The sequence below is a fragment of the Tamandua tetradactyla genome, chromosome 15 (genome assembly GCF_023851605.1).
Source record: "Tamandua tetradactyla isolate mTamTet1 chromosome 15, mTamTet1.pri, whole genome shotgun sequence".
Taxonomy (NCBI): domain Eukaryota; kingdom Metazoa; phylum Chordata; class Mammalia; order Pilosa; family Myrmecophagidae; genus Tamandua; species Tamandua tetradactyla.
In genome coordinates, this window is record NC_135341.1 from 54,422,281 (window position 1) to 54,441,529 (window position 19,249).

General features: G+C 37.3%; 1 protein-coding gene across 9 annotated transcripts in view; it reads left to right on the plus strand.

The window, feature by feature from the left end:
- The window catches only part of UBP1 (upstream binding protein 1), a 101,997-nt gene that overhangs the window by 24,747 nt on the left and 58,001 nt on the right, over window positions 1-19,249 (plus strand). For 8 of the 9 annotated variants that reach the window (XM_077129880.1, XM_077129877.1, XM_077129876.1 and 5 more), the window contains exon 2: window positions 19,096-19,247. In XM_077129880.1, the coding sequence (XP_076985995.1) occupies window positions 19,096-19,247 (152 nt within the window). Of the gene's footprint in view, window positions 1-17,920; window positions 18,247-19,095; window positions 19,248-19,249 lie in introns of those variants that run through there. The other variant, XM_077129878.1, reaches the window with a different exon arrangement.

A 19,249-nucleotide genomic window follows, 5' to 3' on the forward strand; every position in this document is an offset into this window, starting at 1 on the left:
GAAAACTGTCTACTGAAGTTTTCAGATTTTTTCTTGCCTAAAGATTTTTATATTTGCCCTCACATTTTTTTGAGACCTCTATATTTGTGATTGCCACCTACTGTTTTTTTTTTTGAAATTCAATTCAAGCACTACTTGTGTCTTATCCTTTTTTTTTTTTTGACCTATGTCAAGGTGTGTCTGTATTTTTAATTCTTTTAAAGAAAACTAAATTTTAGTATTGTATGCCCTTTCTACTAGGTTTCCTGTTTTACTAATTTTTGTTCATACTTTTTGTCTGCCTTTTCTTGCTTTGTTTTTGTTATTTTTCCAACTTCTTGAGTTGGATAATTTCTCCTTAGTTTTTAATGTTTTATGTCTTCTGATGGATGCATTTAAGGCTGTAAATTGGCCTGTATCTACCAGTTAAGTCTTTCCCAAGTTTTGAAAGGCAATACCTTCAAATCAGTTCTCTTGTTTTCTTTCTTATTGATGTGTTGGTGTTCTAAAGTTCTCCATAACTCGTTTTTCTGTTCTTTTTATGGTGACTTTTGAGCAAGTTCTTGATTTTGATTTGGTCATATTAATCAATCTTTTAATTTATAATTAGTCTTTCTCTGCTGTGAGCAAATGAAGTTATTCATGTAGTCTTGTCTAAAAGATATATTATTTTACATTTAAAAGTATCTAGAACTATAATCTACCTGGAGTTGATTTTTTTTTTTTCTTTTTTGGTATGGTATGGTGGGGGGCCAATTGCAATTTTTCCCCAATTACCTTAGTATCATTTATTTAAAAAAAAAAAAAGTCCAGCCTTTCCCCACTACTTTGTAGAGTCATTCTGACCTAAGTCAAGTGCCCATGTATGTGGTGGTGTTTCCACATTTTGTCTTTGTCCTTGTGTTTCTGGGAAATACCCAATTGGATCTTGATGTACTATCTTGGTATACTCTTGGATTGGGTTTGTTAATACTCAATTTAGGATTTTTGCATCTATATTCAAGGCTGAAATGAGCCTTTAATTTTCTCTTCTAGTTCTTTTCTTATCTAGTTTTGACTTCAAAATTAACATAAAAATGAGTTGGGCAGTATTTCCTCTATTTTTATTCTTTTGAAGAGTTTATGTAAGAGACCTGTCTTTGAAAGTTGGGTGGAACTCACTTGCAAAACCATTCTAGGCCAGGAGTTCTATTTGGAGAAAAAATTTTAACTATAGTATCAGGGTCTGTAGGATTTTTTAAAGCTTTTCATTTCTTATTCTTTTTTTTTATCTTAAAGTTTTCTAAAAATCTTAAAATTTTCTAAGAAATTGTTCATTTTGTCCGTATTTCCAAATATCTTGGCATAAAGTTATTGGCAATATTCTCATCTTTTCCACTATATAATAGTAGTTATAGCTCCTTTTTCATTCATACTCATTTGTGTCTTATTTTTTGTTCAATCTGTACAGGTAGTGTTTTTTTTTTAAGGGCATAATGAACTAAGATTTTTATGCCCTTGGTATTTGTTTGTCAGACACTACAAGAAGCTCTAGATTTTTAGGTCACTCCTTATCTTCCTGCACTGTGATTGCATAGGGCCCTATACCTCCTTTATTCTGTTATTTCTTCTTTCTTACCAGTTCTTAATATCCTTCCTCTTTGCCTTCTGGAATTTTCAGTCCATCATCAGAAAATCTCTTCCATGATCAACTTTGTCTCTCTTTCCTTTTTTAAATTTTTTTGGAAAATCGACCCTTTTTTAATCATTTAAAAACACATCACATTTCTTTTACCATCTGTAATTCAGTTATATCCAAACATTCTAAGGCCAACAGATGACCTCTTGCCTAGGAGCAATAAATTAAAATGAGACACTGAAGATGCATGAAGGTGAATGCTGAAGATCAAATTTGCGGCTGTAGGTCACAAGTCTTCCATTCAAACACTGTCCAGTGCGATTTGTTTCAGTTTGTTAAAGTGTTTCACAGAAGTTCTTTAAAATAACTTCATTCCGGACATCAGCCTTCTACAGTGATATACAGCTCCATGGAATTTGTGTTTCCATCTGACTGGCAGGAATAAAAAGTAATTTTTGTCTTTTTGTTAACGTAAAGAAGCAAAACTGTCAGCCACGTTCCTTTACTAGGAAATGAGGAAAAGAAGATCTGGGCTGTGCTGGGTGCTGGTTTCTATTTGTCTCTCCGAATGTGTGACTTTAGAAGCATTCACTCATACTCATGCCGCTACAGTGATTAGAATTAATAATCTTTTGTTTTTTTTTTTAAGGTGGTAAAAAGAAAATACCCAAAGGACATAAAAATGGTCAGAAGTTTTTTTTTTTTTTTTTTTTAAATCACGGGTCACTTTTCTTTCCAAATTAAAAATACAAAATAAACATTTAATTGGGGTGGTAGCACTACTGGACATTCAAATTCATTGTCACTTGTCCCCCATATAGAAAAGGCGAGCAGGCATTAGGTTGTTTTTTTTCCCTATTTAAATTTATTTATTTTTATTGTGAAAAATAACATATATACACAAAAGCAATGCATTTCAAAGCACACTGCAACAGTTGGTTGCAGAACAGATTTCAGAGTTTGGTATGGGTTACAGTTCCACAATTTTAGGTTTTTCCTTCTAGCTGCTCCCAGACTCTGGACACTAGAAGAAATATCAATATAATGATTCAGCAGTCATACTGATTTGCTAAAACCTATCTTCTCTGTTATAACCCCACTTTCTTCTTTGATCTTTCTTCCAGTCTTTAGGAGTAGTTGGGCTATGCCTGTTCTATCTTTTTCATTTTGGAAAAGACTGTTGATAATATGGAATAAAGGAATGGAACTAGTTGATGTTCTGGAGAGGCTGGCCCCTCTGGGTTTCAGAACTTATCTAGCCTCAGAACCCATCTGAGGTTTCTGGAAAGTAGTCATAGTGCATGAAACTTTGTAGAATCTCAGATAGAGCCCTAGGTGTTCTTTAGAATTGGCAGGAATTATTTTGGTAGGGTTTTGGTAAACCATGATAGTAGCAATATCTAGCAGAAACCTGCATAAGTGTAACCTCCAGGATAGCCTCTCAGACTCTATTTGAACTCTCTCAGCCTCTGATACCTTATTTTTTACAATTCTTTTCCCATTTTTGGTCAGGAAGGCATTGTCGATCCCACGGTGCCAGGGAGACTTTCACTCCTTGATGTCATGTACCACGTAGTGGGGAGGGTAATGATATCACTTGCAGAGTTGGGCTTAGAGAGAGAGAGAGAGGCCTTATCTGAGCAACAAAAGAGGTCTTCTGGAAGTAACTGTTAGGTATAACTATAGGTAGGCCAAGCTTCTGTGCTGCATAAATAAGCTTCACAAGAGCAATTCTCAAGAATAAGCTTGGTCAATTGACTTGGGGATTCCTAATGTCTGAGAATATCAGGAGTTTCCCAGGTGTTAAAGTTTAATAGTTCCATATTTTTTCTCTGGTCCCACAAATGATCTTTTTTTTTTTTTTTTTTTTAAAGGAAAGACAGAGAGAAGGAAGGAAGGAAGGAAGAAAGGGAAACATTTCCAAACATTTTCTTGCTTTATTGTATTTTGTTTTTCCGTTTTTGTTACATGGGCTGGGGCCGGGAATCGAACCGAGGTCCTCCGGCATAGCAGGCAAGCACTTTGCCCGCTGAGCCACCGCGGCCCACCCGATCTTTTATATTATATGTTTATATGTGAAGCTTGCTCAAGAGACATTTAGAACTACCATGAGCATGGTGTGGATTTCCTGTGGCTCTTTAAGGCTATAATCAATTGAGTAAAATGGTTGTAGCCTTCTAGGATCTGAAGCGTATAACATTTCATCTTCCATATGTGACAGTTTATTTATAAATAGCCATTTTTATGTAGTCCTATCTCTTATTTTGATGAATTGTATCTAATGATCAAACCAAGCATTTAGTGTTAAAATCTTAAAATTATTCCCTGTGTCGTGTTTTGGTATAATTAATGCTCCTGAGTCATAGACTCATCTCACTCTTGCTCTTTATCACTGAGAGGGCTTTACGTGCTTACATGTATATGATGTAAGACTATATATATATTTCATCTGTCCTAGAGCCATTTTTCTACTGTTATAACAATTTTTGTTTTGTTTTTTTACAGAGAGCTGTCCTGGTATCATTTGAAGTCTCTTGAAAGTTTTTATATCTGCCCCCAAGGCAGGAACGTAGGTGGGACAAAACCCCTAGGTCACCATATTCAGAGGAATGGGAGTGTTGGGGACCATTGTTGGCTGTTTGGTTCTTGGTTATACTTGTATCCTTGGGAATGTTTTGATAGCTGCTAGGTGTTAATAGAGCAGGGGAATTAGTGTGTAATTTATTCTCTTTGAATAATGAATCCAGTGCTTTAACAGAAATATGTATGTCGCAGAAGAAATGCCAGTAGGGATAATGTTCTCTCCCAGGGTTTCTACTCTCAGTTCATTTCTTTCCACATTTTGTTCTTAACCTGAACTTAATTAGAATTGGGTAGTCAAATACCTGAATTAGTGAACAGCTTGTAGGAAAAAAAGGAAAAATAAGCAATTCAAAGATAAGCCTCTGATGGTATTGATATGGTAGTTATTTATTTAGATATATATATATTTTTTTTTCTTGAAGAATGAACCCAGAAAAGTAGTCGAGATATGAATGTACAGCTAAGTGAATTATCTCAAACACAGACACTCACCTTCATATCTTAAGGTTGAGAATATCAGTGGTGCAACAGTTTTGAAAACAATTGGACAGCCCTTAAAAAGTTAAATATAGAGTTTCCATATGGCCCAGCATATATACCCAAGCATATATACCATATGACTCTTATATATGTATATAAGAGTATCTATCTATCTATCTATCTATCTATCTATCTATCTATCTATCTATCTATATACACAAGAAACTTGGGAATATATGTTCACAGAAAAATTTGTGCACAAATATTTGTGGTATCATTAATCATAATCAAAAAGTGGAAAACAACCAAATGTCCATCAGCCAACAAATGGCTGAACAGAATGTGCTATATTCATTCATTCAATGGAATATTATTCGACATGAAAAAGGGATGAAGTACTGATACTTGCTATAACATGGATGAATTCTGAAAATGTTATACTAAGTGAAGAAACGAGTTACAAAAGGCTGCATATATTATTCAATTTACATTAAATGTCAAGACTAGGCAACTCAATAGAGACAGAAAGTAAATATTGGATGCTGGGGACTGTGGAGGGAAGGGCTAATTGGTAGCAATAATAAGTATGGGATTTTTTTGGTGGGGGGGTAATGAAAATGTCCTCTCATTAGAAAGTGGTGACAGTTGCATAATTCGGTGAATATATTAAAAGTCACTAAATTGTACATTTAAACAGGGTGAATTTTAGGGTATGTAAATTATGTCTCAATAAAGCTGTTAAAACAACCCAGAAAGACACCAAACAAACCCATGTAACCACAGATTACATGGATTAACAGAGAATGTAGATTAACAGAACATAGTTTAAGAGAGATTATAGACAGTGCCCCAAAAGACACTGCCCTCTATCCGCCTCCTAATTACTGCCCCAGGTTATTCTTGGGGGAAAAATAACAGCTGCTTCTATTGCTGCTGTTTGCTTCTGAGAAGTGGCCTTTGTTTTAGACTAAGCATGAAACTTTATACTCTCGGTACTTGCCTGGCCTAACAGCGAACTTTTTGCAAAGTAATGTATTCATCACATACTTCCTTGTAAATCCATGATGCCAAGTGTGACCTGCCATTGGCAAAAATAATAGTTCCCACCTTTCAAAAGAGGTAGCTATGCATGATTGCCTTGGGTTTTTTGTTTGTTTGTTTTTTAAATAAAATAATCTGGTGTTTAAGGTAACCGTTTTTAAAGTACTGTATATACTGTCAACCTGATCTGTTTCGTAATCAGCACCATGGACAACTGTCTGCTACTCTGATTTTATCTGCCTCTTCCTAGGACAGCCTCTCTCCCCCTCCATACACACTAGAGCTATGGATTATTGATGTCATCCTTGGAGTGAGCCAGATTAGCATTAATAGACCTTTTATTCCACTTATTATTTTTTATCTTACATTTTTTTTAGCTATTTTTTTAGCTTTTTATTTGAAAGTAAATACTTTCAAATTTACAGGACAGTTACAAAAATAATACCAACATATCCCTATCCCACCCCAGATCCACTGATTTTAGCATTTTGCCACATTTACCCACCAGTCCTCCCTCCCTCCCATCCTTCTTCTCTCTCTCTTTATCTGTCTGTCTATGTATCTAATTATTTATCACCCCATATTCTGCACACTTGAATGTAGGATATTTATACATCATGCTTCATGAACACTTAATACTGCCATGTACATTTCCTAAGAACAGTGATATTCAGTTATGTAACCACCTTAGGTGCAGTTACCACATTCAAGAAATTTAACATTGTGTTCTAGTTTGCAAGCTGCCAGAATGCAATATACCAGAAATGGAATAGGTTTTAAAAAAGGGAATTTATTAAGTTATAAGTTTACAGTTCTAAAGCCATAATGGGACTATAACAGTGTCCATTCTAAGACATCCAGGGAAGGATACCTTGGTTCAAGAAGGCCATTGATGTTCAGGGTTTCTCTCTCAACTGCAAAAGCACATGGCGAACATGGCGACATCTGCTAGTTTTCTCTCCAGGTTTGTTTCATGAAGTTCCCCCGGGAGCGTTTTCCTTTATCTCCAGAAGTCTCTGGCTGCTTGGGCTCTTGTGCCTCTAGAGCTTTCTTCAAAAGGGCTCCAGTAAGCAACCCCACCTTTCATGGGTGGAGACACATCTCAGTGGAAACCATCTAATCAAAAGTGACCACCCACAATTGGGTGGGTCACATCTCCATGGATAATCAAAAAGCTCCCACCCAGCAGCTTTGACTGAGGATTAAAGGACATGGCTTTTCTTTTTCACAGATTCAAACCGGCTGTTCTAGTTTGCTAGCTGCCGGAATGCAGTATGCCAGAAACGGAATGGCTTTTAAAAGGGGAATTTAATAAGTTGCTAGTTTACAGTTCTAAGGCCGAGAAAATGTCCCAATTAAAACAAGTCTATAGAAATGTGCAGTCATAGGCATCCAGTGAAAGAGACCTTGGGTCAAGACATTCAGTGTTTCTCTCTCAAGTGAGAAGGCACGTGGCAAACATAGAGCACCTCTCTCAGCTGGAAGGGCACATGGCGAACATGGCGTCATCTGCTAGCTTTCTTTCCTGGCTTCCCTTCACAGAGCTCCCCAGTAGGTGTTTTCCTTCTTCATCTCCAAAGTTTGCTGGCTGGTAGACTCTGCTTCTCATGGCTGTGTCATTCTCTGCTCTCTTTCTGAGAAGAGAAAGCCAGAAATCTCCTGGCTTTCTCTTTTATTGTTCTCTTTTATAGGATACAAGTAAACTAATCAAGGCCCACCCAAATGGGTGGAGATGCGCCTCCACCTAATCCAGTTTAACAACCACTCTTGATTAAATCACATCTCCAGGGAGATGATCTAATTACAGTTTTAAGCATACAATACTGAATAGAAGAAGCAGTTGCCTTTACAAAATGGGATTAGGATTAAAACATGGCTTTTCTAGGGTACATATATCATTTCAAATACATCCATATTTCAAACCAGCATACCGGCACACATTGATGTAAAGCTTAGTCTATATTCTGATTTTTTCATGTATCTAAATAATGAGTATTTGAGCCTTTTCTCCCTTGTTAGATCCGTCCAGGAGCACATATTGCATTTAATTGTCATTGTCTCTTCTGTTGCTTCTTTTTTTTTTTTTTTAAGTTGTCTCAGTGAGCTTACATGTTCTCCAGTATTTTCTTTGTAGGTACCAGAGGGTTTACATTTAACATTCTTAATCTTTAACAACTTTGTTTGCTTTGATACCAAATTGACTTCAATAGTATACACAAACTATATTCCTCTACCCCTTCTTTCCCCCCACCTTTATATTAGTTCTTGTCAGTTTCATGTTTATACATTATGAGTCCAGAACCGCTGATTTATCTTTATATGTTATGCATTTGCCTTTTAGATTCTGTAGGAAGTTAAAAAGTGGAGTTATGAATAAAAATATATTAGTAGTGGCATTTATATATATACCAATGTCATGACCCTCACCATAAATTTTTATTTATTCTTATGTCTTGTCTATTGCCCTTTCCTTTCAGCCTGTAGAACTCCCTTTAGCATTTCTTGTAGGATGTGTCTAGTGGTGACAGACTCCCTCAGCTTTTGTTTATCTGGGATGTCTGTTTGATCTCTCCTTTATTTTAAAAAATTAAAAAAAATTTTTTTGCTTGGGTGGACACCGGGAATCAAACCCGGGTCTCCAGCATGGCAGGCGAGAATTCTGCCTGCTGAGCCACTGTAGCCCACCCTCTCCCTCATATTTGAAAGACTGATTTGCTGGATATAGAATTCTTAGTAATTTCTTGCTTCCAGAACTTTATCTCATCCCACTGCCTTCTTGCCTCCATGGTTTGCGATGTGAATTTGGTACTTAATCTTATTGAGGCTCCCTTATGTGGGACATGTTGCTCCTCACTTGCAGCTTTCAAAATTCTCTCTTTATCTTCGGCATTTGATATTATGATTATAATGTGCCTCATGTAGTTCTAGTTGGGTTTACTCTGTTTGGAGTTTGTTGAGCATCTTGCATGTATATATTTCTGTCTTGTTAAATTTGGGACATTTTCAACTATTATTTCTTTGTCTATTGTCCTTGTCCCCTTCTCTCTTCCCCAGAATTCCCACAATGTGGGTGTTGGTACCGTATCCTGATGATGTCCCACAGGTTTCTAAGGCTCTGTTCACTCTTCTTCATTCTTCTTTCTGCTCCTCAGACTGTATGATTTCAGTTGCTTATCTTCAGGTTCACTGATTCTTTTGCAGCTTTAATGTGCATAATGATGAGCCTCTCTATGGAATTTTAAATTTCTGGTTACTGTAGTCTTCAGCTCTGTTTGGTTCCTTTTCATAATTTCTTTCTTTCTGTTGATATTTCCATTGTGCTCATCTTTTGTTTCCTGATTTCCTTAGTTCTTTTGCCCATATTTTCTTTAACTTTTTGGGTATATATAGGACCATTTTTAGAAGTCTTGCTCTCATATGTCCCAGATCAAAGTCTTGTTCTGATATGTTCTGATATGTCTCTGATTCTTCTCATTGATGGTTTCCAGTGCTTTAATCTCATCCTTTGCCTGGGTCTTCTTGTTTCTTTGTGTTTTGTAACATTTTGTTGAAACCTGTACGTTTTGATATTTTAAGGTGTTATCATTGGAATTTAGACTCAGAGACATCTCTTCCTTAAGCTTATATCGTGCTAGTGCTATGACAGAGCTTTCTTAGATTATTAGGAGTTAGCCACCTACTACCCCTCAATAAAATCAAAGAAGAAAAAGGGAAAAAAGAAAATATCTTTCCCAGTCTTTGCAGATTGACTGGGCAAATGCTCTCCTTTAGGGCTCTTCCATTCAATGAATTTAGAGGATAGCTGAAAGCTTTGAGGCCTTCCTGGTCTTTTGCTCATACATCTAGGCCATGTGGGCATAGCCCTAAGAATTCCCCCGTTTACATGGTTCCAAATGTCCCCTCGTCCCAAGGAAACAGTTTCCTCATAGTCCTGACACTGCACTAAATGTCCTATAGCTGGCAATCTCTCACCCCTGGCAGGCAGCAGATCTGACTGCTGTCCCACAGCATACAAAGCAAGTTCTGGAATGGTGAGTTCCTCAGATGACCGCCAGTGAGATTGGGCCAGACATACATGCTCCCTATATATACACAAGGGTTGCTGTGCTCCCTCCAGAACCAGGACCAGGGATCTACAATGGGAGCAGGGGCTGGCTCTGAACCAAGCTGGTGAAGGGTGGGAAAGGGTCCAGCCAGGGCACATAAGGTCCCATTATTTTAATTTATTTATTCTTGGCAATCAAATTTTATTTTATTTTTATGGATTTGTTAAAAACTTTTTTTATTGTATAATATAACATATATACAAAGCAAAGAAATGAAAAAGCAGCAGTTTTCAAAGCACTCTTCAAAAAGTGGTTACAGGATAGATCCCAGAGTTTGTCATGGGCTACCATACAATCCTCTCTTATTTTTCCTTCTAGCTGCTCCAGAATATAGTAGGCTACAGGGCTTAAATACTTTTTTATCATCACAGTCGACTTTTTTTCATTCTTTTTTTGTGAACAATGACATATATACAAAAAAGCTATGAATTTTCAAGCACAGCACCACAATTAGTTGTAGAACATATTTCACACCTTGACATGGATTACAATTTCACGATTTTAGGTTTTTACTTCTAGCTCCTGTAAAATACTGGAGACTAAAAGATATATCAATTTAATGATTCAGATCCCATCATTTTTAATTAGACTTTTTCTTTCATTTTTTTATTAATTAAAAAAAATTAAACAAAACATTTAGAAATCATTCCATTCTACATATATAATCAGTAATTCTTAATATCATCACATAGTTGCATATTCATCATTTCTTAATACATTTGCATCGATTTAGAAAAAGAAATAAAAAGACAACGGAAAAAGAAATAAAATGATAATAGAGAAAAAAAAAACCTATACGTACCATACCCCTTACCCCTCACTTTCATTTACCACTATTTCAAACTGAATTTATTTTAACATTTGTTCCCCCTATTTATTTTTATTCCATATGTTCTACTCTTCTGTTGATATAGTAGCTAAAAGGAGCATCAGACATAAGGTTTTCACATTCACAGAGTCTCATTGTGAAAGCTGTATCATTGTTCAATCATCATCAAGAAACATGGCTACTCGAACACTGCGCTACATTTTCAGGCAATTCCCTCCAGCGTCTCCACTACATCTTGAACAACAAGGTGATACTACTTAACGCGTAAGAATAACCTCCAGGATAACCTCTCGACTCTGTTTGGAATCTCTCAGCCTGAACACATTGCCTCATTTTACTCTTCCCCCTTTTGGTTGAGAAGGTTCTCTCAGTCTCTTGATGTTAATTCTCAACTCATTCTAGGGTTTTTCTCAGTCCTTTGATGCTGAGTCTCAGCTCATTCCAGGATCTTTGTCACATGTTGCCAGGAAGGTCCACACCCCTGGGAGTCGTGTCCCACGCAGAGAGGGGGTGGGTGGTGAGACTGCTCATCATATTGGCTGGAGAGAGAGGTCACATCTGAGCAACAAAAGAGTCTCTCTTGGGGGTGACTCTTAGGCCTAAATTTTAAGTAGACTTGACCTATCTTTTGTGGGTTTAAGTTTCATGTGAACAAACCCCAAGACTGGGGGCTCAGCCTATAGTTTTGGTTGTCCGCACTGCTTGTGAGAATATCAAGAATTCAACTTGGGGAAGTTGAATTTCTCCCCACTCTCACCATTCCCCGAAGAGGGCTTGCAAATACTTTTCCAGTCACTGATCAAATCATTCTGGGATTCATCGGGGGATCACTCTGGACAAATCAACAAAATCTCAAGTGCTACCTGAGATTTGAAGTACTTATGACATTCAATCAAACTATCTACATGAGTTACATTAGGAAATGCTCTAGTCAAAATCTAAATTTTGTAACAAACATTTTTTGCTTTAGTCTTACACAAATGTGACTTTTTGAAATATTAGTTATTGTCTATTTTCAGCACCCTGCAATAATGACAATCCTTTGTTCTTCCTCATGCAAAAACATTTTTAAAATTTGTACATTGTACATTTCACTTTTATTATACATTCTAGGCATTCCTAGATTATACCATCTCAATCTTTAACATCTATCTTTCTTTCTGATTTCATTTATGTCCCCAGCCCTCCTCCCTCTATCATTCTCACACGCAGCTTCATTCGGTGTTTTAACATGAATTCATTACAGTTAGGTAGCATTGTGCTGTCCATTTCTGAGTTTTTGTATCCAGTCCTGTTGCACAGTCCGCATCCCTTCAGCTCCAATTACCCACTGTCTTACCCTATTTCTATCTCCTGATGGTCTCTGTTATCAATGACATATTCCAAGTTTATTCTCGAATGTCAGTTCATATCCGTGAGACCATGCAGTATTTGTGCTTTAGTTTTTGGCTAGTCTCACTCAGCATAATGTTCTCTAGGTCCATCCATGTTGTTACATACTTCATAAGTTTATTCTGTCTTAGAGCTGCATGATATTCCATCGTATGTATATACCAAATTTGTTTAGCCACTCCTCTGTTGATGGACATTTTGACTGTTTCCATCTCCTAGCAATTGTAAATAATGCTGCTATAAACATTGGTGTGCAAATGTCCATTTGTGTCTTTGCCCTTAAGTCCTCTGAGTAGATACCTAGCAATGGTATTGCTGGGTCGTATGGCAATTCTATATTCAGCTTTTTCAGGAACCGCCAAACTGCCTTCCACAGTGGTTGCACCATTTGACATTCCCACCAACAGTGGATAAGTGTGCCTCTTTCTCCGCATCCTCTCCAGCACTTGTCATTTTTTGTTTTGTTGATAATGGCCATTCTGGTGGGTGTGAGATGATATCTCATTGTGGTTTTGATTTGCATTTCTCTAATGGCCAGGGACATTGAGCATCTCTTCATGTGCCTTTTGGCCATTTGTATTTCCTCTTCTGAGAGGTTTCTGTTCAAGTCTTTTTCCCCTTTTGTAATTGGGTTGGCTGTCTTTTTGTTGTTGAGTTGAGCAATCTCTTTATAAATTCTGGATACTAGACCTGTATCTGATATGTCGTTTCTAAATATTGTCTCCCATTGTGTAGGCTGTCTTTTTACTTTCTTGATGAAGTTCTTTGATGCACAAAAGTGTTTAATTTTGAGGAGCTCCCATTTATTTATTTCTTCATTGCTCTTGCTTTAGGTGTAAGGTCCATAAAACCGCCTCCAATTATAAGATTCATAAGATATCTCCCTACATTTTCCTCTAACTGTTCTATGGTCTTAGACCTAATGTTTAGATCTTTGATCCATTTTGAGTTAACTTTTGTATAGGGTGTGAGATACGGGTCCTCTTTCATTCTTTTGCATATAGATATCCAGTTCTCTAGGTACCATTTATTGAAGAGACTGTTCTGTCCCAGGGGAGTTGGCTTGCTGCCTTATCAAAGATCAAATGTCCATAGATGAGAGGGTCTATATCTGAGCACTCTATTCGATTCCATTGGTCAATATATCTATCTTTATGCCAATACCATGCTGTTTTGACCACTGTGGCTTCATAATATGCCTTAAAGTCAGGCAGCGTGAGACCTCCAGCTTTGTTTTTTTTCCTCAAGATACTTTTAGCAATTCGAGGCACCCTGTCCTTCCAGATAAATTTGCTTATTGCTTTTTCTATTTCTGGAAAGTAAGTTGTTGGGATTTTGATTGGTATTGCGTTGAATCTGTAAATCAATTTAGGTAGAATTGACATCTTAACTATATTTAGTCTTTCAATCCATGAACATGGTATGCCCTTCCATCTATTTAGGTCTTCTGTGATTTCTTTTTAACAGTTTCTTGTAGTTTTCTTTGTATAGGTCTTTTGTCTCTTTAGTTAAATTTATTCCTAGGAATTTTATTCTTTTAGTTGCAATTGTAAATGGAGTTCGTTTCTTGATTTCCCCCTCAGCTTGTTCATTGCTAGTGTATAGAAACACTATAGATTTTTGAATGTTGATCTTGTAACCTGCTACTTTGCTGTACTCGTTTATTATCTCTAGTAGTTTTGCTGTGGATTTTTCAGGGTTTTCGATGTATAGTATCATATCATCTGCAAACAGTGAGTTTTACTTCTCCCTTTCCAATTTTGATGCCTTGTATTTCTTTTGCTTGTTTAATTGCTCTGGCCAGAACTTCCAACACGATGTTGAATAACAGTGGTGATAGTGGACATCCTTGTCTTGTTCCTGATCTTAGAGGGAAAGTTTTCAGTTTTTCCCCATTGAGGATGATATTAGCTGTGGGTTTTTCATATATTCCCTTTATCATTTTAAGGAAGTTCCCTTGTATTCCTCCTATCCTTTGAAGTGTTTTCAACAGCAAAGGATATTGAATCTTGTCAAATGCCTTCTCTGCATCAATTGAAATGATCATGTGATTTTTCTGCTTTGATTTGTTGATGTGGTGTATTACATTAATTGATTTTCTTATGGTGAACCATCCTTGCATACCTGGGATGAATCCTACTTGGTCATGATGTATAATTCTTTTAATGTGTTGCCGGATTCGATTTGCTAGAATTTTGTTGAGGATTTTTGCATCTACATTCATTAGAGAGATTGGTCTGTAGTTTTCTTTTTTTATAATATCTTTGCCTGGTTTTGGTATGAGGGTGATGTTGGCTTCATAGAATGAATTAGGTAGCTTTCCCTCCACTTCAATTTATTTGAAAAGTTTGAGCAGAGTTGGTACTAATTCTTTCTGGAATGTTTGGTAGAATTCACATGTGAAGCCGTCTGGTCCTGGACTTTTCTTTTTGGGAAGCTTTTGAATGACTGATTCAATTTCTTTACTTGTGATTGGTTTGTTGAGGTCATCTATTTCTTCTTGAGTCAAAGTTGGTTGTTCATGCCTTTCTAGGAACTTGTCTTTTTCATCTACATTGTTGTATTTATTAGTGTAAAGTTGTTCATAGTATCCTGTTATTACTTCCTTTATTTCTGTGAGGTCAGTGGTTATGTCTCCTCTTCCATTTCTGATCTTATTTATTTGCGTCCTCTCTCTTCTTCTTTTTGTCAATCTTGCTAAGGGCCCATCAATCTTGTTGATTTTCTCATAGAACCAACTTCTGGTCTTATTGATTTTCTCTATTGTTTTCATGTTCTCAATTTCATTTATTTCTGCTCTAATCTTTGTTATTTCTTTCCTTTTGCTTGCTTTGGGGTCAGTTTGCTGTTCTTTCTCCAGTTCTTCCAAGTGGACAGTTAATTCCTGCATTTTTGCGTTTTCTTCTTTTCTGATATAGGCATTTAAGGCAATAAGTTTCCCTCTTAGCACTGCCTTTGCTGCATCCCATAAGTTTTGATATGTTGTTTTCATTTTCATTCGCCTCTAGATATTTACTGATTTCTCTTGTAATTTCTTCCTTGACCCACTGGTTGTTTAAGAGTGTGTTGTTGAGCCTCCACATATTTGTGAGTTTTCTGGCACTCTGCCTATTATTGATTTCCAACTTCATTCCTTTATGATCTGAGAAAGTGTTGTGTATGATTTCAATCTTTTTAAATTTGTTGAGACTTGCTTTGTGACCCAGCACATGGTCTATCTTTGAGAATGATCCATGAGCACTTGAGAAAAAGGTGTTTGCTGCTGTTGTGGGGTATAATGTCCTATAAATGTCTGTTAAGTCTAGCTCATTTATTGTAATATTCAAATTCTCTGTTTCTTGATCCTCTGTCTAAATGTTCTGTCCATTGATGAGAGTGGGGAATTTAAGTCTCCAAGTATTATGGTAGATGTGTCTATTTCCCTTTTCAGTATTTGCAGTATATGCCTCCCGTATTTTGGGCATTCTGGTTCGGTGCATAAATATTTATGATTGTTATGTCTTCTTGTTGAATTTTTCCTTTTATTAGTAGATAGTATTCTTCTTTGTCTCTTTTAACTGTTTTACATTTGAAGCCTAATTTATTGGATATTAGTATAGCTACTCCTGCTCTTTTCTGGTTGTTATTTGCATGAAATATCTTTTCCCAACCTTTCACTTTCAACCTATGTTTATCTTTGGGTCTAAGATGTGTTTCCTGTAGACAGCATATAGAAGGATCCTGTTTTTTAATCCATTTTGCCAGTCTGTGTCTTTTGATTGGGGAGTTCAGTCCATTAACATTTAGTGTTATGTTAGTTTACTGTTTGGGTAGTACTTTCCTCTACCATTTTGCCTTTTGTATATTATATATCATATCTAATTTTCCTTCTTTCTACACTCTTCTCCACACCTCTCTCTTCCGTCTTTTTGTATCTGCCTCTAGTGCTCCCTTTAGTATTTCTTGCAGAGCTGGTCTCTTGGTCACAAATTCTCTCAGTGACTTTTTGTCTGAAAATGTTTTAATTTCGCCCTCATTTTTCAAGGACAATTTTGCTGGATATACAATTCTTGTTTGGCAGTTTTTCTCTTTTAGTAATTTAAATATATCATCCCACTGTCTTCTTTCCTCCATGGTTTCTGCTGAGAAATCTGTACGTAGTCTTATTGGGTTTCCCTTGTATGAGATGGATTGCTTTTCTCTTGCTGCTTTCAAGATCCTTTCTTTCTCTTTGACCTCTGACATTCTAACTAGTAAGTGTCTTGGAGAATGTCTATTTGGATCTATTCTCTTTGGGGTGCGCTGCACTTCTTGGATCTGTAATTTTAGGTCTTTCATAAGAGTTGGGAAATTTTCGTGATAATTTCTTCCATTAGTTTTTCTCCTCCTTTTCCCTTCTCTTCTCCTTCTGGGATACCCACAACACGTATATTTGTGCGCTTGATATTATCATTCAATTCCCTGAGGCCCTGCTCATATTTTTCCATTCTTTTCCCTATAGTTTCTGTTTCTTTTTGGAATTCAGATGTTCCATCCTCCAGTTCACTAATTCTAACCTCTGTCTTGAAATCTACCATTGTAGGTTTCCATTGTTTTTTTTCATCTCTTCTACTGTATCTTTCATTCCCATAAATTCTGTGATTTGTTTTTTCAGACTTTCCATTTCTTCTTTTTGTTCATTCCTTGCCTTCTTCACGTCCTCCCTCGATTGATTTGGTTTTTGAGAGGTTTTCCATTTTTGTTCGTATATTCAGAATTAATTGTCTCAGCTCCTGTATCTCATTTGAACTATTGGTTTGTTCCTTTGACTGGGCCATATCTTCAATTTTCCTGGTGTGATTTGTTATTTTTTGCTGGCATCTGGACATTTAATTACCTTAATTAGTTTATTCTGGAAATTGCTTTCACTTATCTTACCTAGGATTTTCTTGCTGGATGAGTTTGTTGTCTATCTGTTCATTGACCTTCAGTTCAGCTTTTTCTGAGCCTCTAGCTTAAGTTTTGTTTAACAGAGGGTAATTTTTCAGTTCTTGTTTTCTTGTTTCTTGTCCTGCTTATAATGTGCCTTTTCCCTCCCCACCCTTAGGAGGGTCTACATAGGTATTACAGACTCCAGCCGGGTTTTCCCGGACTAAGCTCTCCTCTTTTCGGGGGGAAGGAATCACCTGCCTCAGTTTTCCCTGAGTGTGAGACCCAGCAGGTTGAAAGACTTTTCTGTGAAGACTCTGGGCTCTGTTTTTCTTATCTTGCCCAGTATGTGGCGCTTGTCTGTCTGCCGGTCTCACCAGCAAAAGATGTTGTGGCTCCTTTAACTTTGTAAGGCTCTCCCTGCTGGGGGCTTGGTGGAGACAGAGGAAAGGTTGTAGGCTGGCTTTAATGGCTTCAAATTGCGAAGCCCTGGCGTCTGAATTCCTTGAGAGAGGGATTCCACCTGAGTTGCGTTTCACCCCTCCCGTGGGGAAGGTTCAGATGGGGAGACAACCCTGAAAGCAGCCTGTTTCTGCGTTTGGGGCAGTTGCAGCATGTGTAATCCCCGCGCTGTGTGCAGAGGCAGCCAAGCCTCCATAGAAACAGCCTCAGACGGCTCCGTTTCGTCCGCCTTGACCAGTTTCGCCTGAACTGGGGGCCTATTTTTAGTAGTCAAAATTTGTTTATTAATGCCACTATTGGTGTTTGGTTGGACTCAGTCTCTGCTACTATTAGAGTTCTTTCATTTCCTTCCGGGAAGCCGCTTGTTGGGGAGGGGCACCAGGCGCCGGCCGCTGCGGCTTGGGGAAGTGCACGCAGCTTGGGGAACTCACTGTTCCGGAGACTCGCAGCCGGTCCAGCTGGTCCAGACTGGGGTACGCTGTGTGTCCCTTCTTTCATTTTTTAAAAATATTTTTATTGAGGTATCTTCACACACATACAATCCAACAAAAGTATATAATCAGTGGCTCACAATATCATCATATAATTGTGTGTTCATCAGTATGATCCTTTTTAGAATATTTGCGTCGTTCCAGAAAAAGAAATAAAAATAAAAAGGGAAAGTCCTATACATCCCATACTCATTGCTCCTCTCTTTCACTGACCACTAATATTGTAATCTACGCAATTATTTTTTACTTATCTGTCCACACCCTGGATAAAGGGAGCCATAAGATTTTCACAATCACATGATCACATTGTAAAAGCTATATCCTTATACAATCACGTTCAAGAATCAAGGCTACTGGAACTTCATTCAACAGTTTCAGGTATTTCCATCCAGCTATTCTAATACACTAAAAACTAAAAAGGGATATCTGTATAATGTTGAAGAATAATCTGCAGAGTAACCTCTCCACTCTATTTGAAATCTCTCAGCCACTGAAACTTTATTTTATTTTATTATTTTTTAAGTACATTTTTTTTTATTAGAGAAGATGTAGATTTGCAGAAAAGTCATGCAGAAAAAAACAGAATTCCCATTTACCCCCCCCTGTTACTAACATGAAACTTTATTTAGTCTCATTTCTCTCTTCCCCCTTTTGGTCAAGAAGGCTTTCTCAATCTCACGGTGCTGGGTCCCACCTCATCCCTGGGATTCCTGTGCTACATTGCCAGGGAGATTTACACCTCCCAGAGTCATGTCCCATGTTGGGGGAAAAGGGGTGAGCTGTGAGTTCACCTGCTGAGTTGGCTTAGAGAAAGAGGCCACATGTGAGCCATAAAAAGGGTTCTCTGGGGATGACTCTAAGGCATAATTATAAGTAGCCTTAACTTCTTTGCAGGAATATGTTTCATAGGGGTGAGTCCCAAGATCAAAGTCTCGACCTGTTAATTGGTTGTCCCCAATGCTTGCAAGAATATCAAGTAGGCTTTTTCTTAATTCAGCAATCACCTTGCTACTGTAGTCCTTAAACTGTTTTCTGGAGTTGTGAGAAAAATGTTTCTGCTAATAATTGCTGATATTCAAAGCTTCCATGTAGGGATGGGGGTCGTACTTAATTGCAGTGGGTGCTCTGATCTTAAATTTTTAAAGAAACTACCCATTAATGTTTTTATATGCTTTTATATATTTTAAAACCTGAAGTAAGGTCATTGTTGATTTTTTTGCTTTTCAGCAATGTGTTGGCATTGCCCATTTTCAAGCAGGAAGATTCCAGCCTTCCATTGGATGGTGAAACTAAACACCCACCCTTTCAGTATGTCATGTGTGCTGCAACGTCACCAGCAGTAAAACTGCATGATGAAACACTCACCTATTTGAACCAAGGT